At 39.0% G+C, this 26,500-nt stretch overlaps 1 protein-coding gene across 1 annotated transcript; it reads left to right on the top strand.

Annotated features, from left to right (window-relative positions):
- The first annotated feature begins 6,849 nt into the window (after positions 1-6,849).
- On the top strand, positions 6,850-8,971 carry LOC149753013 (putative F-box/LRR-repeat protein At1g56400). The gene is made up of 4 exons (XM_089924934.1): positions 6,850-7,791; positions 8,256-8,435; positions 8,538-8,819; positions 8,951-8,971. Exons 1-4 carry the CDS (start codon positions 6,850-6,852, stop codon positions 8,969-8,971), a joined length of 1,425 nt encoding a protein of 474 aa, XP_089781060.1.
- The last annotated feature ends 17,529 nt before the right edge of the window (positions 8,972-26,500 follow it).

The raw sequence follows: 26,500 nt of genomic DNA on the forward strand, positions 1-26,500 counted from the left end.
TCCGCGGCCACCCCACGGCCGCACGAGCGGCCGTGGATTTTGCCCCACTGCCGTGATTTTCGCGGCGGAGAACCGTTACGATGGGGCTATAAAGCCCCATCTACTCCTTCCCCTAGGGCATCCCGAGCTCCTCCTCCTCTTCTTCCTTCCCTCCTCCTCTTCTCCGACCGATGTACCCTCCCGACCGAGCGCCGCCCAGATCCCCCTCGCGGCCACCCCCTGTTCTGAGACCCATCTCCTTGGGTTCAAGCGTCGTCGCCGCCGCCTGACACCGGACCGAGCCTCCCTCGGCCGAGATCCCTCCGCCGCCTCTGCCACCGCCGGTAAGCCCTCTTCCTCCATCTGTTTTGGCCCCATCAACCGAGAGCATTCTCGGTTGATCTCGACCCCAGCCACCGCAACGACCGCCGGCCGCCACTGCGGCCGGCTGGCCGTCGACTGAGGGGTGGCCTCCGGCCACCCCGCCGCCGCTGCCGCCGCCCCTTCCTCTTCCGCTCTCCCTCTCGGTCTTCCCCTGCCGTGGGGGGGGGGATGGGGGAGGAAGATGACCCTACGGGCCGAACAGGGCCAAACATGGGCCCTGTTCACAGTGGGCCCGATCTGGGCCCGGTTCACTGTGGGCCCAACATGGGCCCGGTTTTAAAAAAAAAAAAAATCCGAACCCGAAACCCAGATCAAACCCGAGAATCCGAACCTGAACCTGAACTGAAATCCGAACCCGAACCCGAAATCCGGGACCCGAAACCCAAACCCATTAGACCAGTAAACAGATTATTTGCAGTTAAGCCCTTGGCAGTATGCTATTTCAGAAATAAGATCTTCAGTAATTTGTATTTGATCCCTATAGGAAAGACTTATTACATAAAGGTCCCCAACAATAGTTATTTAGTCCTCTCACTCAAGTCTTATTATAGAACATTACCCTGTAATTAAATATTAGTCCCTGCAATAAATTTTATTGCAGAAATGAACCAATTAGAAGCCAACCATGGGGGCCCTATTTAGCCGAGTCTATGCGGGCCCATTGGGCCGAGTCCGATATGGGCCCTATCAGGCCATGCCCATTATGGACCAACTTTGGGCTCTGTTGGGCCATGTCTAATAATATTATTTTTGAATTTTGCTTAGTCTGAAATTAATAAGAAATTAATTAAACTTTAACAGGTGAACCTGATCCGTCTACCTGAAGTAGGAATCAAGCGAGAAGATGTAAGTAACTTAATACTTCAAGTGTGATTTCTGAATTATTTAATAAACTGATTATGTTTTGATATATGTTTTGCATTCAGTAAAATGGGTCAGACATGTTAAATTTTATTTGAAAATCATGTTATATGCTCTGAAATCCATGAAATATATTTTTATATATATATATGCATTCTCAGCATGGCTATGATCTGTTCTGTTCTGTTCTGGCCCCGCCAATGGAGATTATACATTGGACCTGTCGACTTGTATCTGTGAGGAACCGGTTTCGACACCGTACCACCGGTGATTAGAATAGTGGTATTTGGACACCGTACCACCGGTGATTAGAATAGTGGTATTTGGACACCGTACCACCGGTGCATAATAATAGTGGTGTTTGGCACCTTGTGCAACCCATGCCACTGGGTTACGTGGCCGTAGCCTATTATGTTGAGATTCTGGTATCAGAGTTTTTGGAAAAATGATAATAAGTTTTGAAAATAGTAAAACAATGTTATTTATGATTTATTTTATTATCCTGTATTTGATCTGATATGCTCTGACGCCACTTTGGGGTATTTTGTTGCTTACTGGGCTAGTGTAGCTCATTATTTTATTTTCTCTATTTTTCAGATCCAGAGGCTTGATCGCACGGGATTGGGGAGTGCGTTAGATTTTCGGATGATTCTTCAGTTATTGGCATTTTAGTTAGTTTAGTTTGGACATTTGAATTATGTTGGCATATGTTATTTTGAAATTTTGTAAGTTCGCTTTTGAACAATTTAAATAATTATGTCATCTTTGAATAGCTGTATCTGCTTTGATATGATCTGCTGCCTTGCACGCCTGTGCGGCCCGCCGTGTGGGCGTGCGGCGTCTGCCGCGCCTCGGGTTCGGGGCGTGACAGATTAGGTGGTATCAGAGCTCAGGTTTCAGATTCTTAGGGATTGTGTTTGAAATAATTCTGATGGAGTTTAAGTTTTAGGATCTTTAGGATTCGTCGGAAAGATTGAGAGATGGGTGGACATTAGGCCATTAGACGAAGATATTTATTTGCTTTTGTTATTGATAAATTTATATTATTTTATAAGAATTTTGAAATGCTAAAATTAAAATGCAACCTAATTATGGCTGTAACCAAAGTGTAAATAAGTTATTCTGAGAGTTTTCTTGGTAGAGCAATTTGTATTTCAATGATTAATTAGATTTTGACTAAATTAAGTGAAGGAATATTAATCATGAGATATTATCGTGCAATGTAATTATTTGGAAAGTTTAACTTGATATCAGGCACTGTGGATATTGCTTCTAGTTGAAGTTAATTATTTTGGTAGCAATTTAAGATTCATATATAAAAAGATGTTTAAAGCTTGGACTAGAAAATATTCATTGAAATCTGTATGTGGATCATGCATGGAGCTGGTATATAGAAGGAAAATATACTTGGGGATGAGACTTAAGAGTTCTTATTTGGCTCTACTTGAGACTTGAAACAATTAAGATTGATATTTTGATGGAAAGTCAATTAGTAAATCTTGAGAATATTGGTGGATTAAAATGTTTTTGGGTTGGTCGAAAATAGGACTTGTTTGATTTGGAAAAGTTCTTGATGCTTTTCCTTGTTAAAAATAATATTAAAAAAAAGATTATTGGAAAGTATAATACTTTTGATTTTGATCGATATGGATATCATTGTGTTATTAGTAGATTCTCTAAGTTTAGTAGATTTACAAGATCCCGAAATGTTTGCAGTACTGCAAATAAAAATATTTTACTTATTTAAGGAGTTGATCTCAATGTAAAATCATAGAGCTTATATCTTGGTGGAATTTCTTGTAAATCTTTGAACCATATTATTAGATTCTTGTGAGTTAAAAATTTATAAATCAAGGCCATAAGTTGATTGTGGATTTTGTATCACCATATGAGAAATGCAAGTGGGATTTCATGAGAGGCCAAATGAGTTTAGCCTAAAAGAAAAGATTCAGGATGATTGAGTAAGCTCCTGAGTAAGTTAATCTAGAATCTTTTAATTATCAAAGCTTAGAATAAATATCAACTTGTATAATGGAATTGCCAAGGAAAAATAGAATTGGCTTAGTTCAAATTTGGATCTAGAATATGATTACTTGATCATATGATGGTATAAGTACGACAACTATCTCAAGGGTTAATCATGACCTAGTGTACTTGGGAAGCAAGGATAAAATTTTGCTTGGATATTAAAAAGAAAAAAAATGCTGATAATTTGGGATCATTAAGAAAGTTTGGAGAATATTGATCGGAGTTGCACAGCGAAAATTTGATGGACTGAGTAAATTTAAACTGGTCAAAAATATTTATTGATTCTCAGATCAATCATGATATGATTATGTTATCTTCTATATAAACTTTGCTATGTTTGGGTATGCTAAGAAAATAATAATTTGAGCGTATCATGACTCAGGTTAGTTGATTGTTGACCAAATATGGTCTAATTTGTTAAATATCTGAATAAACCATGCATTATCTGCTCCCATCTTATGATTTATAAGTTTAAGTTAAAAGCTTTGTGGCATATTGAATCATGGTATCAATACTTTACCTTCTCAGACCTGCTCTTGTGATTTGATGCAAATCATTTTTGAGATAGACCGTTGCTATCTAATGATCATTAGTACATGTTCATTTTGTGAATCATATTCTTAGCAATATAATGATTTAACTCTAAGGTTGGTCATTATCCTTTGAGGGATCAGCATACTACCATGATAAGTGTATGAGATCTATTTCATTTCAAGTTCTATCCCAAATACAACTAATTTTAATCAATCCTGTTGTGAATCGATCCTGATCCAACCTCGAGCGAACATGCATCAAGATGATAATTTCAATATGAGATTTTACTCAGTCACTTATCTAGTGTTAATCTTGAAATTTTTGATAGTTGATCCAAAGCTATCTATCGCACTGATTTTGATCGAGGAGAATGAGATCTTGGATTTATATTACTCAATAGGCTGAGTATTTCTAAATTTGAAAGGCATAGATCTCTTAAATTTCGAGGACGAAATTTTTTTTAAGGGGGAGAGAATGTGAGATACGGGCTGAAGTCGGCAGCCCCAGCCGACTTCAGCCCCGTCTTCCTCTTTTGGAAGGGGCCAGAGCAGGGGATCGCAGATGCGATCCCCTCCGGCTTCTTCGGGTGCAGCGAGGGCGGGGCGCCGCGGGCGTTACGCGGCAGCCCCGCGGTCATTCCGCGGCCACCCCACGGCCGCACGAGCGGCCGTGGATTTTGCCCCACTGCCGTGATTTTCGCGGCGGAGAACCGTTACGATGGGGCTATAAAGCCCCATCTACTCCTTCCCCTAGGGCATCCCGAGCTCCTCCTTCTCTTCTTCCTTCCCTCCTCTTCTCCGACCGGTGTACCCTCCCGACCGAGCGCCGCCCAGATCCCCCTCGCAGCCACCCCCTGTTCTGAGACCCATCTCCTTGGGTTCAAGCGTCGCCGCCGCCGCCTGACACCGGACCGAGCCTCCCTCGGCCGAGATCCCTCCGCCGCCTCTGCCACCGCCGGTAAGCCCTCTTCCTCCATCTGTTTTGGCCCCATCAACCGAGAGCATTCTCGGTTGATCTCGACCCCAGCCACCGCAACGACCGCCGGCCGCCACTACGGCCGGCTGGCCGTCGACTGAGGGGTGGCCTCTGGCCACCCCGCCGCCGCTGCCGCCGCCCCTTCCTCTTCCGCTCTCCCTCTCGGTCTTCCCCTGCCGTGGGGGGGGATGGGGGAGGAAGATGACCCTACGGGCCGAACAGGGCCAAACATGGGCCCTGTTCACAGTGGGCCCGATCTGGGCCCGGTTCACTGTGGGCCCAACATGGGCCCGGTTTTTAAAAAAAAAAAAAATCCGAACCCGAAACCCAGATCAAACCCGAGAATCCGAACCTGAACCTGAACTGAAATCCGAACCCGAACCCGAAACCCGGGACCCGAAACCCAAACCCATTAGACCAGTAAACAGATTATTTGCAGTTAAGCCCTTGGCAGTATGCTATTTCAGAAATAAGATCTTCAGTAATTTGTATTTGATCCCTATAGGAAAGACTTATTACATAAAGGTCCCCAACAATAGTTATTTAGTCCTCTCACTCAAGTCTTATTATAGAACATTACCCTGTAATTAAATATTAGTCCCTGCAATAAATTTTATTGCAGAAATGAACCAATTAGAAGCCAACCATGGGGGCCCTATTTAGCCGAGTCTATGCGGGCCTATTGGGCCGAGTCCGATATGGGCCCTATCAGGCCATGCCCATTATGGACCAACTTTGGGCTCTGTTGGGCCATGTCTAATAATATTATTTTTGAATTTTGCTTAGTCTGAAATTAATAAGAAATTAATTAAACTTTAACAGGTGAACCTGATCCGTCTACCTGAAGTAGGAATCAAGCGAGAAGATGTAAGTAACTTAATACTTCAAGTGTGATTTCTGAATTATTTAATAAACTGATTATGTTTTGATATATGTTTTGCATTCAGTAAAATGGGTCAGACATGTTAAATTTTATTTGAAAATCATATTATATGCTCTGAAATCCATGAAATATATTTATATATATATATATATGCATTCTCAGCATGGCTATGATCTGTTCTGTTCTGTTCTGGCCCCGCCAATGGGGATTATACGTTGGACCTGTCGACTTGTATCTGTGAGGAACCGGTTTCGACACCGTACCACCGGTGATTAGAATAGTGGTATTTGGACACCGTACCACCGGTGATTAGAATAGTGGTATTTGGACACCGTACCACCGGTGCATAATAATAGTGGTGTTTGGCACCTTGTGCAACCCATGCCACTGGGTTACGTGGCCGTAGCCTATTATGTTGAGATTCTGGTATCAGAGTTTTTGGAAAAATGATAATAAGTTTTGAAAATAGTAAAACAATGTTATTTATGATTTATTTTATTATCCTGTATTTGATCTGATATGCTCTGACGCCACTTTGGGGTATTTTGTTGCTTACTGGGCTAGTGTAGCTCATTATTTTATTTTCTCTATTTTTCAGATCCAGAGGCTTGATCGCACGGGATTGGGGAGTGCGTTAGATTTTCGGATGATTCTTCAGTTATTGGCATTTTAGTTAGTTTAGTTTGGACATTTGAATTATGTTGGCATATGTTATTTTGAAATTTTGTAAGTTCGCTTTTGAACAATTTAAATAATTATGTCATCTTTGAATAGCTGTATCTGCTTTGATATGATCTGCTGCCTTGCACGCCTGTGCGGCCCGCCGTGTGGGCGTGCGGCGTCTGCCGCGCCTCGGGTTCGGGGCGTGACAGTACGATTACATGCAGATGGAAAAGGTGCAATGATGTCCTTAAAATAGGCAATCCCCGACTCATCAACCTCATTTGCTGCATTTGATCAACAAGTGTCATTTTATGATTGGTCGCATTTAGTGTTATTTTCTGGTTCATTGCATGTGCTCTCTCTCTCGCACTGGTTCATGCATTTACAATCCCCACCCCATCTCTCTCTCAAGGAAAGATTTGGCTGGGATTCCTCTTTGGGTTAATGTTTTAAAGCCGCCCTTTCTCTAGAGGATATTGTCACAGAAAAAAGAAGAGAACCTCACAATCTACTTTTCAATCTTGGAAAACCCTATGGTGGAGATGGACAGACTCGGTGATCTGCCTGATCCAATCCTTGCTCTCATATTTGGGAAACTACCCTTCAAAGAAGGTGCAAGAACAACAATCCTTGGTAAGAGATACAGAAGCATCTGGCCATGCTCTTCAAATATTGAACTCGATGAGACGGCCTTTACTCTTGATAACATGCGCCACCGGTTAAGGTGTGATGGCCGCCACTCCCTTGCCAAAGGGATCAAGAAGACAGGCCGGCAAGCCTTCGTCAACTATGCATGCCGCTTCTTTGCAAGATACCATGAGCCAAAAATTCAGAGCTTTCGCCTTCATTTCTCTAAACCTCGCAGGTATGACCTAGAAGTTAATAATTGGATCAAATTTATTGCCAAACGGCATATCGAAGAGCTTGAGGTGGATTTTTTGGACAGTGATAAAGTTGGTTGGGATGCTTCTGGGTTTAATCGCGGTGAGTTTCCCCATGATGTCTATGAAATGTGTCGTTCATTACACACCTTGAAACTATTATGCTGTGAGTTCCAACCCGATCGGTTTAGCGCATTCACTGCCCTTAGGATGCTTTACATAGAACGTGTCGATTTAGACTCAAAGACACTTGTGGTCTTGATGGCAAATAGCCGATGTCTGAAAGACCTATCATTGGTGGAGATGAAGGTAACGGGTCTTATCAAAATCATAGATAAGAATCAGTCACTAACTACCTTGTACTTCCGGGATTGCATGCCATCAAATATGGGATACATCATTGAAACACCGAAACTAAACAGATTTAGCTATATTGGAGATTTAGATCCTATCGAATTTAGAGACCTACCAAGTCCCGAGGAAGTAGAGTTCAACTTTAGTACAGGGGCACCGTTCCAACCTGATGGTGATGCTATATGCAATGATCTTCTTCCTGGAGTTCGCAATGCCAAATCGTTGACCGTATGCAGCTATTTCCTTCAGGTTAGGTTTCAAATTATATAGTTTCGTATTGCAGATTTATACATTTAAATACAATTACTTGTCTATGCGACAGCCAATAGTAACTTTTCTTCATGCTTCAATGTCTTTATTTAAGCTAAACTTCGAGAATATATTGTACTGAGAATCAATTTGCTTATTGCATGCTTAGCAATTTGAGCTTGTTATTCCATGAGAAAATATTGTTTTAATTTTTGTTATTATATACCATATTGAATATATTAAATTTAATCCTTGAGTAAGACTGTTGTTCTTAAATCAGTATGTATAATGAACATATTTGATCACATCTGATCTGAAATAATTTGATTAGTAAATAAGAGATTAGTTTTTTCTATGTACATTAATCACATTTGATCTGAAACTATTATTCGTTAGATCTTGTAGACTGCATTGAGTCTGACAAAAATCACAATTTGATATTTTGCTGTCGATGTTATGTGAAGGTCGTAACTAGTGGAGTGAGCAAATTCCAGTTACATGAACCAATCAATGGTCTAAGGCATCTGGATCTTTTTTCAGCAGAATTGCATCAGGATGAACTACCAGGAGTTGCCTTCTTGCTAAGAAGTTATATTGACTTGGAAACCCTCACGATTGAACTAGGAGAGAAAACTGAAATCGAAGTTAGTAATTTGACTTTTGAAATGTAACAGTCTAATGAAAATCTTGTCCCTTATTAATTTTACTTTGTCTTGCTACCTAAGAATAATTATGTCAAATTTCAGGATTATGAATATCCCTATGAAACAGTCCTAAATGGTCGAGCATTCTGGGAGTCTTTAACCTCACAGCCATTCCTTTGCCTTCAGAACCATCTTAAGACAGTGAAGATCGAAGGATTTACTGCTGAAGAAAATGAAGTTGAGTTTTTAAGGTTTTTGCTTGAAAAATCCAAAGTTTTGGAAAAGATAATAGTCGACATCTCAAAGGGTCCATCACTTCCAGAGATTCATCAATGTATAGTAGCTGCTCAAGGACTACGAAGCTTTAGGAAGGCCTCACCTATGGTACAAATCATAATATGCTAATTGAGGTAGTCTCGTCAAGACTTGTGGCATCCTGCAGCATTTAAGTAAGACTTCCTTTTCCCATTAAAAAAAAAAGTAAGACCTCTTTTATGGTGAAATTTGGTTTTCAGATTGGATCGGTAAAGGTGTAGAATAATTGGTATTTAGAGTTATCTGATTATTTTTTCAGTGCTAATTATTCCTAAATTGATTATGTTTCTTTATCGAGTTATCTATAATGTGGAGTTTTGCTTAAATATATAGCATGAATTCTGAAACTCCACGTCCACCAAATTTGCTTGACTAGTTTACAATATGGACCGACAGGCACAAGAATATGATATGATAATCATGGATCTTAATGAAATTTGATGGAAATATTGAAGTAACTGTCAGAAGGGAATACAAGGTAACTGATGGGTAGATGGCGCTAGTAATTGTTTAACAGAAAACCATCTCATTATAAGTATTTGATTTAGTGGTCGGCAACCATCTACTAAGATCCTGCTCAAGTGTTAGGTCTTGATTGAAACCCTAATACACTTATAAGGAAAAAAAATCTCCTTAGCATATAAATAGAAAATATTGATCTCAATATTATCAAAGGAACGACCAATACACTTAAACAACATATTTTGTGCAAAGGAAGAACACCAAAGAATTGTTAATAACACCAAAGAAACCCTAATACACTTATAAGGAAAAAAAATCTCCTTAGCATATAAATAGAAAATATTGATCTCAATATTATCAAAGGAACGAACAATACACTTAAACAACATATCTTGTGCAAAGGAAGAACACCAAAGAATTGTTAATAACACATAATCAGCTGGCCAGCATAAGTTGTTGTGAAGAGGTTCAAGGTTTGATGTTGGACTGTAAGAGGAAGAAGAAGATACTAAAGATAAATAGTATAGATACATTATAAGATTGGCAAACTTGACTGAACCAAAACTAACTGCCCCCCTTCCCTCATCAGGGTTTCAATTAGTTTTGGCAGTTCTAGTAAATGCGGGCAGAAGTTGATGAGTCTCACTCTAGTTTCAAGTGTTTCAACTAGTTTTGACTGAACGTAACTAAAACTAATCTTCAATATATTTTTTTATATTTTATTTTGCTATTTACTATAATGGGTTTGTCTATCTATTTAGGTAGATAAGCTACATAATCTCAAGTTTCCCTCAAGTTTCTTGTTTTCTCGAATTAAAGAAGAGGATGATAATACCCGTGATTCTTGACGAGCCAAGGACTCCAAAAAAACTCTTATTATAGCAATATTTATAAGATAGTTCATAACAACAATATATATTTATGTAGAATGAATGAAAAATATATATTTGTATATAATGTTCAAATGTCACTTATATGAATAGGGGTAGAGCAAGAATTTTTGTGCAGAGGGCAAAGTCTAATACCTTTATGTCAAATAATAGAGCCCCAAATCCCCCTTGGCTAAAACAAAATCCAAAAATTGTCCCATCATTTCACAAAATAAAGTGGTGAGCGCTCACTCTCCACCACCACCCCCATATTTTCACTCTTGAACGCAGTATACTATATATTCGGTCTCCATAAGCACCTCTTCAACATTTTTCTGCTTTTTACGTGTGCACCTTTCTTCCCTTGTATATGCATAAACTTTATTAGTAAACCCTGTCTTCAGATATTCAATATAAAGCAACTAAGAGTATACAATAAGATATGAGCAAGACATCAGGTGAAGATAATTAATTGTCAACTATGTAGTAAACAATTTAAATCAATAGGTTTGTATTAGGGCTGGAAGTGGGCTCGGGCCGGCCCGAAGCCCATCGGGTCGGGCCGTCCGCGGGCCGGGCTCGGGCTGAATGAGTAAGCATTTCGGGCCGGGCTCGGGCTGAATGAGTAAGCCCATATCTATTTCGGGCCGGGCTCGGGTATTTCATTGGCCCGGCCTGGGCCCGTCCAAGCCCGAGCGCGCTGCCAGCCTGACTCGCAGGCCCGAATGAAGTGCCAGCCCCGACTCGGCTATGAAATACTCGCAGGCCCCCGAGTGACCGAGTCCCGACCCCCGTTGCCCCTATCGGCTATCAGCCTATCACCCGATTCACCCCATTTGCAGAGGCGGAGGCGCGGAGCCGCGGAGGCCGGAGCGGACGAGCGGTGGAGGTGACGAGGCGTGGTCCGCGTGGAGCTCGGGTTTCTCCGATCGTCGTCGTCGTCGACCGGTCGTCGTCGTCGTCGACCGTCCGTCCGTCCGAGCTCGGCGGAGGGGTGAAGAGGAGTTCCGACCACCCTATCATCGGCCAAGCTAGGTTTTGAGGTATGATTACCTAGTATCTTCTTCCGTTCTTCATTTTGGTTGGGATTTGCAGAGGATTAGAGCGGACGAGCGGCGGAGGCATGGAGCTAGGGTTTCTCCATCCAAACTCGGCGAAGCGGTGAAACCCTAGTTCTGAGGCAGCCGTCGTGGACGCGTCGTCGACCGTCCAAGCTCGTCGTCGACCGTACTCGACCGTCCAAGCTCGTCGTCGACCGTACTTCAAGGATTATTGCAAGTTGAAAGGCCTAATGAATGGTTTTGATCTAAAAATCCTTGAAGTACGGCAGTAGTGATGATATAGAAAAGCTTGAAAAAACATTAGAGGCAATTGTTGATAGGAATGCCTGGAGAAAGAGGATTTTTAAATATTCTAATGTTTTTTGAGTTCAGAGAAAGAGAGAGAGAGAGAGAAAGAGGGAGATGGAACTCAGAGAAAGAGAAGAAATTAGATTGCTTATAGATGATGGGAGGATGGCTTCCTCTTGCTCTCCTCCTTCTATTATTCTTTCTTCTTTTTCATCCATACGTCTGTGTAGAATCTGTCATGAAGAGGAGGAAGAGAGCTCCACAAGCATGGAATCTCCCTGTGCTTGTTCTGGGACTTTGAAGGTAATAATCTCTGGTTTTGGTTTGCTATGAATTCATTTGAGATCTATTCATCAAAAAATGATCTTTATTTGCTAATATTGCTGATTTGGTGTTCCCCTGTTCCAGTTTGCTCACAGGGAATGCATACAGAGGTGGTGTGATGAGAAACGGGCCGGGCTGGCCCAAACGGGCTCGGGCCGGGCTCGGGCCTGGTTCCTTTAAGATTTTTCGGGCCCGGGCCCGGCCCGAAGCCCGGAAAAAAATTTCGGGCCGGGCTTGGGTAGGGGTTTGGCCCGGCCCAGCCCGGCCCACTTCCAGCCCTAGTTTGTATTGTTACTATTAAATCAAAATTAAACAATGTACTTTCTAAATTTAAATCATGATCAAGGAAATTGGATTCTTTCATCATCATCATCATCATTAACATAATCCTCATATCATCTTCGACAGTAGTAGTAACTATAGACCATAACCAACAATCCCTAGTTGGCATGCAACATTTTGAAAGGTACATAGTTGACTAACCAGCTCCAAGTTCAGAACAAAAATTGTGGTTGTTGTAGCATTTTTCCTTGCAATTACAAGTTATAATAAACAACCCCAAATTGTGATGTGATATTTTGAAAAATGATCGATTGACTATCTCAAAATTCAATCTGACATTGTGGTGTTTTGGTATTTTAGGCTTCAATTATGGGCAGTTTTGGCATTCTAGGCTTCCAACAATTATAAAAAGTTGGTTGCAAAAGAAGGAAATTTGAAAAGGGACATCCCCCTCATCTTTTCTACTTTTTTTTTGCTTGTTTCATAGTCTCATAATTTTGATTTTCCTCTTCATATTCAAGCTTCTCTAATTTTTCCGCTCTTTTTAGTGGTGCTGCATCAAGGATCATTGCCACCTTGCCAGTCGATCATCAGCCCTATTCAAACACCAGCTCATCACAAGTATATCTAGTCATCTCTCTGCATCTTTTTATCAACTAGAATTGATACATATGATAAAAATGATAGCTTTTATTGTTTATTGAGTTTTTTTTTCTTTTCCTCTTATTCAAGTGGATTGGATCTTGTTTGCCACATCCTAGATCCAATCCATATATACTTGAATCACATAAAAAAGAACATTTTTGTTTCTTCTTTTTTTGCTGGGGGATGGAAAAAAATTAGACCATCCTTTCCATTCTTCTCTTTTTGATTTGCATAATGCCCAATTTTATAGGCTTCTTCCAAATTAAACTTAAAAACTTAATTTGACATTCAAGTAGGTTTGGCATTAGTTTTCGAGGTTTTCAAGTTTTGTTTGGAAAAAGCATGTTAGATTGGCCTCATGCAAGTTAGAAAAACAAGAACAGAAAGATGGTCTATTTTTTTTCCCTCTCTTCCCAACAAAAAAAGGAGAAAAAAAAAGATGGTCTTTTTTTTTGTGATCCAAATATGAATTGGAGTTGGAATGTGGCAAACAAGATTGGAGTTGGAATGTGGCAAATAAGATTGGATCCACTTAAATGAAAGGAGGAAAAAAAAATAATAAACAACCAAAGCTATCATATTTATCACATGTATCAATTCTTCTTGATAAAAAAAGAAGAAAATGGAGAACAATAACAAGAGCCACCTATGATGTGCAAGGGTTAGAATAGGTTTGACTGTCGACTAGTAAAGTGGCAAGGATCCTTCATGCCGCACCCTTGAACAGAAGGGGAAATCAGATATGCTTGAATAAGAAGGAGAAAATGGAAACTATAAAACTGTAAAATAAGAAAGAAAAGAGGCAACGAAGAGGAGGATGTGCCTTTGCGCAATTTTCTCCTTTTCCATCCATCTTTTTATAATTGCTAGAGGCCTAGAATGCCAAAACTACCCATAACTGAAGCCTAAAATACCAAAAGCACCATAATTTTGGATTTAATTTTGAGCTGGTTAATTGGTCAATTTTCAAAATAATATAGCATCAAAATTAGGTGTTGTTGGTTATAGTCGACAATTGCAAGGAAGCCTAAAATGCTAAAACCACTGCAATTTTTGTTTTGATCATTGAAATGGTCAGTCGGCTATTTTTCAAAATTTTGCATCCCAACTGGGGGTTGTTTGTGCATAGGACCCATGGGTAAACATGGAGATTAGTTAGATCTAAGTGAATTTTCTGTTATTTCATAAGAATGCAAATAATAGCATGGAATGTTTTTTTTTTTTTTTTGGGTTGGGTTGGCGGGGGATGCATGCCGGAGGGATGGCTGGCATAGCATCTCATAAGGATATCTGGCTCCCCCCTTGTATATGCAATATTAGTTTCAGCTTGAAATTGATAGAACTAAATAAATAAAGAAGTTATATAATAAAAAACAATCTAAACTATTGTAGAATATAATTTTAGTTGTTTATCTTTATTTTTAAATTATTTATTACTTTTTATTTGAAAATTTAAAATTTATGGTGGAATTTTCAAAATTGTTGAAACAACCAAAACCAAAACTTAGTCAACTGAAAACATGTTTTCAAATTTTGATTTAGAATGACTTTCCTTCATCATTCTTGCAAATCGAGATAGTCAAGCTTCCTCTCTTCCTTCCTACTCTACATGCCAGCCTGCTTGTGATGCTGCGCCTTTTCTTAATTTTATTTTCCCATACGTAGTAAATCCGGAAGGCATTAATCCCTGCACAATCTCTCTCCCTTTGTGTTCTTATTCTTCTCCCTAAGCAAGCAATCACCATGTGCCACAATTTTATTTTTTTTATCCACACATGGTATCCCCGCGATCCCTACTATTTTCTTGTTCTTTTTCACCCCATGCATCTATTCCTAGCCTACCAACGATACTTTCTCTATCTTTACTACTTATCCCATGCACATAGCATGCCTTCCTCATCTCTTCTATCTTCTCTCTCGCACCCCTCAGCTTTCTCCAAGTCTTCTCTTTCGAGCATCTCTCTCTCTCTGTTGACCCTTACCCCCTTACTTCCTCCTTATTTCTTCTTTCCCTTCCTTGTCTAAAAGCTTCTCTGAGAACCACATTGTGATGCCGCCAGATGTCACTCCTGTGATACCAACAATAATCTTCCCTATGATGCCCCTAGATGTCTCATCTATGATGGCACTAGACATCTCTCTTGCAGTGCTGCTAGATGTCTCCCTATACTACTAGCCACTGCCAACCTATAGTTTACTCCCCACACTCTATCTCTATATTGCTCTTTCCATTCTATCTCCCTATATTTGTATATGTAGGATCTCGCCATTCTCTCTTAGATCAATAGGCTAGGGAACATGAACTCCAAGAAATATCTCTTTTTAATTATTTATATAGGAGCTAGTTGGTGAATGTTTAGATTAGATATTCTTGTATTATAAAGGATAAATAACTTGTTAGAGATCATCATATGTTAGGCCAATAGATGTGTACCTATATATATTAGGAATCTACTATTCAAAGGTAGAGCTAGTGGTTTACATATCTAGGATCACCATTTTTGATCGCAAAAGACCTTAGGTTGTGAGGCTCTGAGAGGATCTCACAACCCTAAAGTAAAGGAAAGATTGTATTCTAAGGATTACACTTTAGGATGTTTGGAAGGAAATCTAATGATCTATGTTGGTATTTTTGGTTTTGTATAGTCTTTTGCCATAAAATATTTCTGGACCTTGTTGCTCTAGATTTCTAATTGTCTCAATCAGCATATTTACATCCCTAGTATCAAATATATATCCATCACTTGAAATGACAATAGTTCTTGAAAAAAAATAAATTTATAGAGTTATTTATAAAAATGATTGAAAATATATATTATGTTTGATTTAACCCAATATAAGAAATTAATTTTAAAATATGGATCAAGAATAATTTTTTTTATTAACTATGTTAGTCAGATTTTTCATGATGTAAATGTGTTAAAGATGGACATGTTAGATTGGCATATTATGTAGCAATATTATACTATTTTCGTATTGATACATCAAAAAATCTTATGAGTATTTCAAAACCTTATATTTATGGTACAAAATTCAGTTTTGGGATTGCTGGGAAAAACTCTTCGTCACTCTTTAGCTATGCTTCTAGCCTAGCTAATGGGACTGATCATTGGCAAATATGTGTTCAGATATTAATTCCTTAAGGCATCCATTCTAGAGCTAAATATGATTTTGGGCCTGCACTAAGGGCCAAATGTGATCTTAGGCCTTGTCATGATGCTAATCGTTGTTGTAATCACAAAGACTAAGAGGGGGCCATCTTGATAAATATTTCTTGAATATTTTATGAAATTATGGTTTCTCGATAGTTAATGTTAAACATAGTATTTGCTCTTATTTTGAAAGGTTAATTGCTTAAGTTATTGACATTGTGAACCAATTATGGAAATCTTATCTTGATTTATAACCAACTTCCTTGATGAATTAATAGTGACATCTGCACTAATCTAAATACTGATATTATTATTTTTTGATCCAACTAGAGGTGTTGGTATCTTACTAGACTATAAGCTCATTACTTTTTTTTGTTATTTTTAAGATACTGAGGGGCAGTTGGATTATGGGTAGTGTGCTGGAGTGCATAAGGTTTAGTTGGATCTTCTTATTTTGAGTTATTTATGTATTACAAAATATTGTGAATTATCTATTGATGATTTAGAGACTGTTAATGATTAACCTTAATATTTACAAAATTATTAAATAATATTAATGTTGAAATTATTAAGTTAGCATTTTAGACGATCCAAATCTTACCAATTCCTATTATAATTATAGTAACTTTTTTTGGAATTTCATATTTGGATTTAAAAGATGTAGGAAAACTTTACATGTCTGATAGAGCTAAGGCTTTTAGGATGTGCAGCAATTTATCACAATCTTTTTCTAGCTTATGCTAGTGTGTGAGAGCATAATACTATGTAATTTTCTTTATAATTGCTTTAATTTGTCAGCACTTTTCATCTATATTAAGGGGCATTTGGAGCCTTGACGTTGTATTACAAATCAAGTCACATTGTAACTTAAGTTGCAGCAATTGACATACAAGGAAGCTCACTTTTTGTGTTTGAAGGAGAGTATGGGGAAAAGAGGGGAGCCTCTAGCAAACATTCTATTGAACACCTTGTGAATGGATGCAATGTCGAAATACTCGATGTACATGGAGAGAAGAGTGTTCTGGATGAAGAGGTCTATATCGAAGCTACCAATAGAGAGGGCCTAGTTGTAGACCTAGTCATCTATGTGGAAGGAGAAGGTAATGATGCAGGCCTTAAGGATGGCTGAGAAGGTGAAGGAGAGGCAAAAGGGATAGGTACTAGCAGAAGAAGAGGGTGGTGTCTTGATGTTTAAGGTAGAGGAGATGGTTCTGGGCATCACGGGAGCTGGCGAAGAGGAGCAAGGCTGGAGAGGAGAAAAAGATATAAGAAGAAGAAGGAGGAGGAGAGGCCTACGATGGTGAAGTCTGAGGCAGAGAAGATGGCCATGGGCCTTATAAAGGTGGCTAGGGCCGATGTCATCATCGAGGAAGACGGCGAGGTGAGACTCAAAAGCAGGGGTGGGGAAAGAGAGGGGAAGGGAAGGAAGACGACAAGGAGGAGAGAAAATCTTTTTTAATTAAGATAACTACTTGAGTTGTAATTAACTCATCCAATTGCCATTTTGGTTGCAAATTAACCTATCACAATGATAGCTTTGAATTGTAATTTAACGAGTAAATCAATTTACCATGCAATTTGACATGTAAGCATTCAGAAAAGTAAGTTGGCATGCACCTGCAAATTGAGCTACATGTGGCTCCAATTACAAGACTCCTAACAGCCCTTAAGGACAAGTTTAGTTGCAAGGAAGTGTTAGAAGTGCCTTAGTTAAGGTGCACTTTGGACCGTCCCTAATAAAGTAGCACAAATGAGCAAATAATTCTACAATAGCTGAACTACATAGGAAGTCTCCTTTTGGCCAAACTGTGCCTTGACCAATCAGCCCAAACTGACAACGTCTTTGCTAATCCCAGTTTGAGGTGCCCAATTTCAGGCAAACCAACATGTCCGAAGGATCACATCTCTCCCAACTCATACTTTCATTACTAGTGGACATTTGTGCAACAACCCAGAACATCACCCAAAATGGCTAGCCAGAAGGTATTATTTGGGTTCCTTGATCCTGTATAAGTATCCAAGATCTATCCAGCGAATAACCGATGTGGGATTAAACACACGCCCGCACGGGTCCTCACATACTCCCCCCGTTCAAGCCCTGACGTCCTCGTCAGGCTAAGGGTTCATATCTATTCAAATCTAATCACAAACACTACGATTGGCCCGTGATCAGCCCCAATGGATCCGTGCTGCAGTGTCCCCTAGTCCATATAGGTTATGAACCGGGTCCGTTCTGATACTATTTGTAACAACCTAGGACCTCACCCAAAATGGCTAGCAGGAAGGTATTATTTGGGTTCCTTGATCCTGTATAAGTACCCAAGATCTACTCAGCGAATAATCGATGTGGGATTAAACACACGCCCGCATGGGTCCTCACAATTTGATTTTAGATGCTTTAGAGTTCTGTTGTAATCTAATGAAGATGTATTTAGTCACCCATGACCATGTAGCTTTCTTCTTTTGACCTTTGATACTTAATCATGTATAGCACACCATAAAAAAAACTTCAGATGTGTCGCACTGTCATTACTCCTCAAAAAGACATCACTCCTTCACTTGAAGGATCCAATCCACTCCTTGATTGTAGGATTCTTCAAATCCTTACATGTATATTAAGAATGAATTACTTCATAGCTCTTGAAGAAGAGTTAAGAATACGGGTGGAAAGAAGATCATGCAATATTACTTTTTGTCTTATATGCAGTTTACATTTTGCATAAAAAACAAAGGAAGATACGAAACAATCAGAGAAACAAAAAAACATAACAGAATCATTTTTCATCATTTCTTTAATGTCTGCAAACTTTCAATCAGTACCCAAACTGACAGTATTTTGTTCTCCAATTGTCCATTTAAAAAGTTTTATTTTATTTTTATTGTTTTCTGTTGTTAGTATTACTGGTAGATCGTTTGCTTTGGTGAACTGCCTGCATGCCTTCTCTTTTTGAATGAAGCTTTCATGATTAAGTCCGCCTTTAATTTGTTCCTTTAAGCCAGCTGCTCATCCTTGAAGATGACCAGCATTGGGACCTTGTCTTTGGCAATGCATTTTAGATTGATCAAAACTCTGATCGCTAAGTGAATTGATTTCTTCATGTTTGTTATGTTGAAATTCTTGAGAAAAGATAATAGATTTCGGACAGGAGATGGGGTTCTATCTAACCAAAGTTGTTTTGACTTTGCTGGCCTTCAGCTGAACGTGTCCTCAAAATGAAGCAATGCTTCAGTGAGAATGCAGATGAGGGATGGAGAAAAACAATGTGGGAGATTGAAATTTCTCAATAATTAGAGATGTTACCTCTTTCCTGATTCTGAGATCAGAACTTAAATAACTTGCTTTGGCTGCAGCTGGTTGTTTACTGTACCCTGTGTGTTTTTTTTCCCCAAAAAATAAGGTACCCTGTATGGTTTTATACATCGACTTTTCTGTTTTCCTTCGCTGTAGTATTCAGCATGTTATTGTGTTGTTGTACTACAGCTATATATTGTCCTTCATACAAATAAGAACATTTATATCTTCACTTCTATGCACTGTGTGATCTTAGAAGGATCGTTTATCACATTTTGCTGAATTGAATTAAAGGCCATGCCTTCATTCTGTACTATCGCATTGGCACTGTTTTTTGCACCTCATTTTACATTTTTGGACCTTCTTTTTTCTGGCCAAACCAAGCAATGTCTTAGCCTTGTAATTTTCATTTCTTTGGTTTTTCTTTGTGCGACCTCTCTAATTAATACACTTGGCAATTGAAAATCTTTTCAGCTATTTCATCTTTCTTTTGTGAAACAAATTGCAGTAGTTTTGAGCAGATGCTGTCTTCAACATCAATCTCTTTGAGGTATTCCATTAACTTGTGAAGAAACAAAAAGTCAAAAACAATATGATGCCAAACAGGCCCTAACAAATTGTAGGTCCAAATGTATAAGCTTTGTTGATTGACAATGGAGAAACAGGAAGGTATTTTTCAGTTCAAAATTGTCATAAATTCTCTTTTGGGCAACCGTACGTCTGTCATTTTGACTGTCATGTTAATCCTCATGGAGATTTTTTGTCATTGAATTCTGCAAACTTATTGGTACTATTGGGAGCACTCAAATCGTTTAAATTAAGTGGAGACATTAATCCTTACACTGAGCTGCATGATGGCATGATGCTGTAAATGTTTATAGAGCCTTTGACATTTATCTAAAACTGCTTGTTATGGCTGATAGACACTACTAGCCGCAGTGACCTGTAAAAATAGCCTCATCTTAATGACAAGCACACCTTCTGTCTCGTTATTTGTGCCAACGCACGTACAGGTTTCATAGTTTCTTCTTAGGTAACCATGCCCACAAAATTGTGCAAAAAAATTTTAAAGTGTCCTTTAGGGCAAGAGATGTGGCGATTTGCCCTTGAGATCCAGTAGTCTTTGACATTCGGGTCAGATAATGGCATTTGGAAATAACAAGTTCAGTTCCCTTGAGATCCAGTAGTCTTTCATGAGATACCCTACATCGAATTAAACAAAATTATTTCAATTTTGAAAAAAAAATACATAAATTGACTTCGGTTGTATATAAACATATATATAGAATATGGCTAGTTTTAGAGTGAGAAATGGAGTTGTTGAGGAACTAAAATCATATATATAATGAATATATATTAACATGAATATATTTGTAGGAAGTATTTAATTAGAAATCCCTATATACTGGCAAGTTGTGAAAGAACTATGAATTATTTGTAATAGTGATTTGGACTTCACATGTATTTCCTTAACCCTGCTAATCTCTTTCTCCTACTTCCCCTTTCCTGGGTCTTCACTTTTAAGTTCTACCATGCATCATATGATAACATTAAGCAATTAGATCACTTCATCTTCCTCCATTAATCTTTCTTTTACGCATATAAGATACGCATGCAGGACCCCACACAAACACTATAGATTCCATGAATATCAGTCAAATTGTATTGTCTATTGAAAAGAAATTATATTGTCCATCGTAGAAAATCAAGAGTTTTATACATCACAACACATGACAATAAGTTAGCATGATCCTTCAAAATAACATGCAATCATTAGAGCATGCATGAATTTTCTGATACCCCAATCCCAAGTCCTTAATACCTTATGGGCATTAAAAAAATGTTTTCGATAATGTTTAACCTTCTGGGAGAGCCTTCTTCAACAGTCTAAGCAATCAGGTGAATGAACCGTTGCTCCATTCATTCATGCATTTGATGTTCATTAACTGAATAAGAAAAGCCAATTTGCTAAACTTCTTACAACCAGGATATAGTTCCTAATCGGCATCATTAACTAACTTGTATAATATCTTTGCTTTTGCACTAGGCTCCTCATTGCATTATGTTGCCCAAGATGACAACCCAAGAGGAAGTAGGGCGAATTGGATTTTTCAAAACTTTTTATAAACTTAAATCATTCTTAAAATCAATCTGAATTTTAGCATGCATAGCAAAATGAGTGATAAATAAATGCACAAGATAGAAACAAGCAAAAACAACACAAATACAAAGATTTTAGAGTAGTAGGACAAGTCATCAGCTCCTACATCCACTCCCTAATGCTTCTTCTTTGGGAATTTCACTATAATCTATCACTAAGATTACAGCTCAATTATTTTTCAGGCTCACAACCAAACTCAGTTGCTTTTCCTTGGCAATCAATCAAAATCAAGATGTTTTGCTGGTACAACTAAACCAACTCCGAGTTCCAACACTTAGGAACTCCTTGCTGATTTTCAGGCTCAGCAAAACTTAGTCGATTTTTTAGGATAATCAATAGCAACTTAGTTGTTTCTCTTGTATAGCCAATCTTACAAGAAAGTTGATTTTTTACGGTGTCAGCCACACCAAAAGGCCCACATGAGATTCTCTAACATGCACAAAAGAAAGATAGAACATTGAATACAAAATAACCTCTACAAAGGTTGAATTAATACCGTTGTAGCTCAAATTTGATTGTTCTGAATGTTGGAATCTTACAGTGAATGGAATTCAGCGCTTTTCCATTTTCTTTTCTTGCTTGCTGTTGATCTTGCAAGGAACACAATAATTGAAATCAGAAACTTTCTTTCTCTAGATATTTGGAAGCTCTCTCTAAATTGGGAGGAGATTTTGAATGCTCACTTCTCAAATTAATCCTCAAGTTGAAGCTCTGGAAGTGGTGGTTGACTTATATTCCCTCTCCTTTACCTCATTCACTTAATCTTCTTAGTTTTCTTTTCTTCTTATTGTCCTTTTTGGGTTTTTCCATGCATTTATATCTTCAAAAAGCGGTTAGAAGACATTTCTAGCCATTAGAGAAGCTGAAATAGTTGTTGGGAGTAAAAATAGTCATTCTAGTTTCGCAGAAAAATTAACTGTTACTGTTGTCAAGCCCAGACGGGTTGGCTCGACTTCTTCGGGGATCAAGTCATGATCTTCAGGAGTCAACTCTTCTTCTTCAGGGGTTGACTCGAAAAAGTGCTTATTTTTGCTGCACTAGATCTTTCTCCTATGGTTACTATGGGCTCGACTCGAATTTGCCTAGGGTTGACTCATGATTCATGCGGGACTACTAAACTTTTAGGCCTACTGATTCAGATTAACATGGAAGAGAATTTGTTGGGGAAAATGCTCACAAATAATGATAAGGAGCCAGAACTCAATTGCTTGCATGGTTGTTTCGCCCAAATCCAAATAATGATAAGGAATGCTCTTGATTAAGATTATTGCTTCAAAAAGAATGTTACTCTGGATGGTCATTTTAAAATCAGCTTAGAATTTTCTGACAAAGGATATGAGAATTTCAAAGGGGCCTGAAATTATAGTTTTCTTTAAGAAAAATGAGAAATTATGCTCCAAATATTGCCAGCCGAAACACAAATGTGGAAAGTTGAACCGCACTTAAGATGTGAAGTGTCCAAGGTGTAGCGTAGACATACAACAACACTTGGTAGACAACATGTGCATTGGAGGAACTCAAGGCTAGGAGAACTTGGGGAAACAACGCACCCTATAATCTTGTTACACAAAAAGGGGTCAGAACATACCTTTTTCAAATTTATCAAAGTTATAAGAGGCCTTTCTTAATTTCTTGGCAAGTGCCGAATCTCCAAAGGGCATGTTCCTCTCCAACTTGGCTAGACAAAGCTATGAACAACATGTATTCAAGGAGAAGATTCTGTCTTCACATCTAAAAATAAAGGGGATGGCCTACACAAGAAGGGGGTCATGATGAGGGCCTCAAAAGATACAGTGCCTTCGCCCATGTTCTCAAGACATGCCATTGTCTCTCTAATTGATCCCTCCAATCTTGTCTACCCCATAGACATTAAAATGATAGAGACATCATAAGTGGATCCATAAGAGATGATGATACTACGACAATTAGCTTTCTTATAGTATGAGTTGGCAACAGTGAATAATGAATGGCACAGAGACATGCATCCCATCAATCTCGAGGCCGGGCTCATTAATCTTATTTTGCCTAGATTTTTCAATGAAGAGATTCACAAGATATCTAAGCAGTACCATATCAATTGAATCATTTTAAGGTCTTGCAGTCATAAAATTCAGATCACCATAACCATAGACCATACGAACCCAATGCAGGAGAGACATGAATTGAAGATCTCAATTATGAGATTGAACCATGTCCATGCTCTGAGGACCAAGGACTGCAGGTCTGTACACACACACACACCGCTTACAGGAAAACTACAAACCCCCTGATCAAAGAGAAACCGAAAGGCAGCATAAAATGAGAGCGGGTTATAGTTCACATTGTCCAGAGTCTGGAATCCAAGAAGATAGAAATACACACATATGTATTTGTACATATGTGTGTTTGTGTATAATTGAATAGTCCTAGGGAAAAGAAAAGACAGCAACCAACAAAGGACAATATTTCTTGATTTGGGTCCCATTACAGCTCTTGATAACTAGATAATAGATCTGTAATATGGATGTCTAATCCTTTCTCAAATAACAAAATTTAAATCCAACAGAAACACACATAGAAAGAACAGTACAAGAGCATAATGCATTACCTCGTTGCTTCAGGCCGGTCGGTCGACGTCGGTCTCCGGACAGGAGGGATACCGCTCGATCGAGGCTTGAGGGCTGCTCGGACGGTGCTGGAGAGGAGGGAGGAGAAGGAGATCCTTGGGTGGAGGCGAAGCTAGAGAATCAGTAAAAAAAGGAAAAAACACCCACGAACACACGAACAAGAGGAGGCGGAGAAGGAGAACAAGCGAGGAGGGAGCAGAGGGAGGAGAAGAAAAATACCTCGGGCGGAGGGGGTTGGGGTCGGTCGGTGCCGGAGAGGAGGTTGGAGTCGGACAACCGGCACCAGAGAGGAGGAAGACGGGGGGGCTAGGGTAGCGCCGGAGAGGAGCAAGACGGAAGCTAGGGCAGCGTCGGAGAGGAGAAATAAGGGCAGAATGAGGGCTCGATCGGGGTCGGGCGCTGGGTTGGGAGGTGTCCTCGCCTTCGACGATGCTTATAAGCATCGTCTAAGATCGACGCTCATACGCGTCGTGTTAGCCCGATGCTTATAATCGTCGTTGTAGGTCGGGGAGAACAATGACGCGTAAAAACGTCGTCCTAGGTCCAGTTCTCACGCTTCCCAGCGTCGTTTTCAATTGAGGACTATGACGACGCTTTTAAGCGTCGTTGATTCTTTTAAATTGCTGATGCTCATTAGAAGCGTCGGCAAAATTTGGCGCGGGAGACAAATTTGCCGATGCTTTTTCCTAGCTTCGGCATTTAAGAGTCGGCTTTGCTTCTTTTTTTGTAGTGTTGGTACCGGTTTGGTACAGCTCGAAGCGGTACCGACTCGGTCCGGGTCACCACCGGTACGCCGACTGGTATCCCAGTTCGCCGCACCTTGGGTGGGAGCATCTTATCACATTTGACAGTAGAGTTAAGGATCAAGACTTGATGACAGATGCGTGTCTTGCCTTTTGGGGAGTAACATGAATCAAAATCCGCTATTTTGATATCGAATGTCGTATTGGTTCGTGACTGCTATGGCATGTTATGGTACTATACTATGCCGACACTCTTGATACCAATACAACACTTTTTGGCTTTTTTTTCATTTTTTAAGGATTGTTTTGAGCTTTATGGATGTTTCGAAGTATTGTAATGTACTTCTAAAGTACTAAATTATGCCTCAATTACTGTTCAAAGTACCCAATTAAGGTTTTATGAATGTTTGAAGTGCTTAATAAATGTCCTATTAGAAAATTTAGGCATTTTAAAAATTTGAAATTTGAAAACAATAGTAGTAATTAGAAATTCTAAGGTACACTTTATGTTATTATATATATATGTACTATTCAAACTGCAATTGTATATAGATGGCATCTAAAGCTTTTAAGAACAACCCAAAAGTAATACTATATTAACTCTTAGAGTACATGATCAACCATGCTAATAAATATGAAGAAAAATCATTAAGCTTTAAAAGCTCCAAGGTTTTTTGTCGACATTGTCTAAAGGGACTTAAGCAGTACTGATCCATGATGTCTCCTTCAGAAATAAATGAAAATAAAAATTAGACTTGGTAAAACTTGATTTATGTGTCATCATGCACTTTGATCATTCTCAATAGTGTTTTCAAGTTACAACTATTAATCCTCGAAGAGTTGCAATAGAATTAGCAAAAAATACTATTAGAGATAAAACCACTTGAAAGCACAAAATGCATACATACTAGATCTTTTAATATAACAACCTATATATATAAAAGAAAAACAAATGGTGCGACATCTGCAGTAATTTGGAACATTAAAGTCCAAAAGTTTTGTGTTTATTGTTACATCATTAGATGCTCAAATTTGTAATATTATCTTTATAGATCGATCAGAGTACATGATGCATTTAGATCATTATGATTTATGATTATTTGAAGAATGGTATGCTGTACCGGCTTGAACTGGTCGGTACGGGGCGTACCGTACTGTACTGGTTTAGTACCGGTATCCGGTACGGGCGGTCTACCGACACTCAATACGGCAAAAAAAATTCCGTACCATATTGTACTGACACTGTACTAGTGCGACACTGGTACAGGGTCCGGTACCAAGACGGCGAATCTTGGTTTGAAGTTTTTGAGCGATGGCTGCTCAAATAGTGTCTGTGAGAAGAAGAAAAAGGAAAGAAAGGAAGAGAAAAAGAAAAAAAGGAAAGAAAGAAATGAAGGAAAGAAGAAGAAAAACAAAAGAAAGAAATGAAGGAAAGAAGAAGAAAAGGAAAGAAAGAAATGAAGGAAAGAAGAAGAAAAGGAAAGAAAGAAATGAAGAAAGAAGAAGAAAAGGGGAAAAAAAGGAAAGAAAGAAATGAAGGAAAGAAGAAGAAAATGGGGAAAAAAGAAAAGAAAGAAGAAAAGGAAAGAAAGGAAGGGAAGGAGAAGAAAAAGGAAAGAAAGAAGGGGGAGGAGAAGAAAAAAAAAGAAAGGAAGGAAAGAAAGAAGATGAAAAAAGAAAAAAGAAAGGAAGGGAGAGAAAAAGGTAGGAAGGAAAAGGGAAATAAAAATAAGGAGACGGAAAAAAAAGGGGAAGGCTCCAAAAGGCCAAACTGACCTGAACTGAGTGGAACCACCCCGGTTTGGACCTTTTATTGAGCCGAACCCCAAACCGACCCGATACCATGCTAGTTCAGGTCAGTACAC

The sequence above is a fragment of the Phoenix dactylifera genome, chromosome 8, assembly GCF_051530095.1.
Source record: "Phoenix dactylifera cultivar Ajwa chromosome 8, Ajwa_hap1_PhDact_Kaust_v1.1, whole genome shotgun sequence".
Classification (NCBI taxonomy): Eukaryota; Viridiplantae; Streptophyta; class Magnoliopsida; order Arecales; family Arecaceae; genus Phoenix; species Phoenix dactylifera.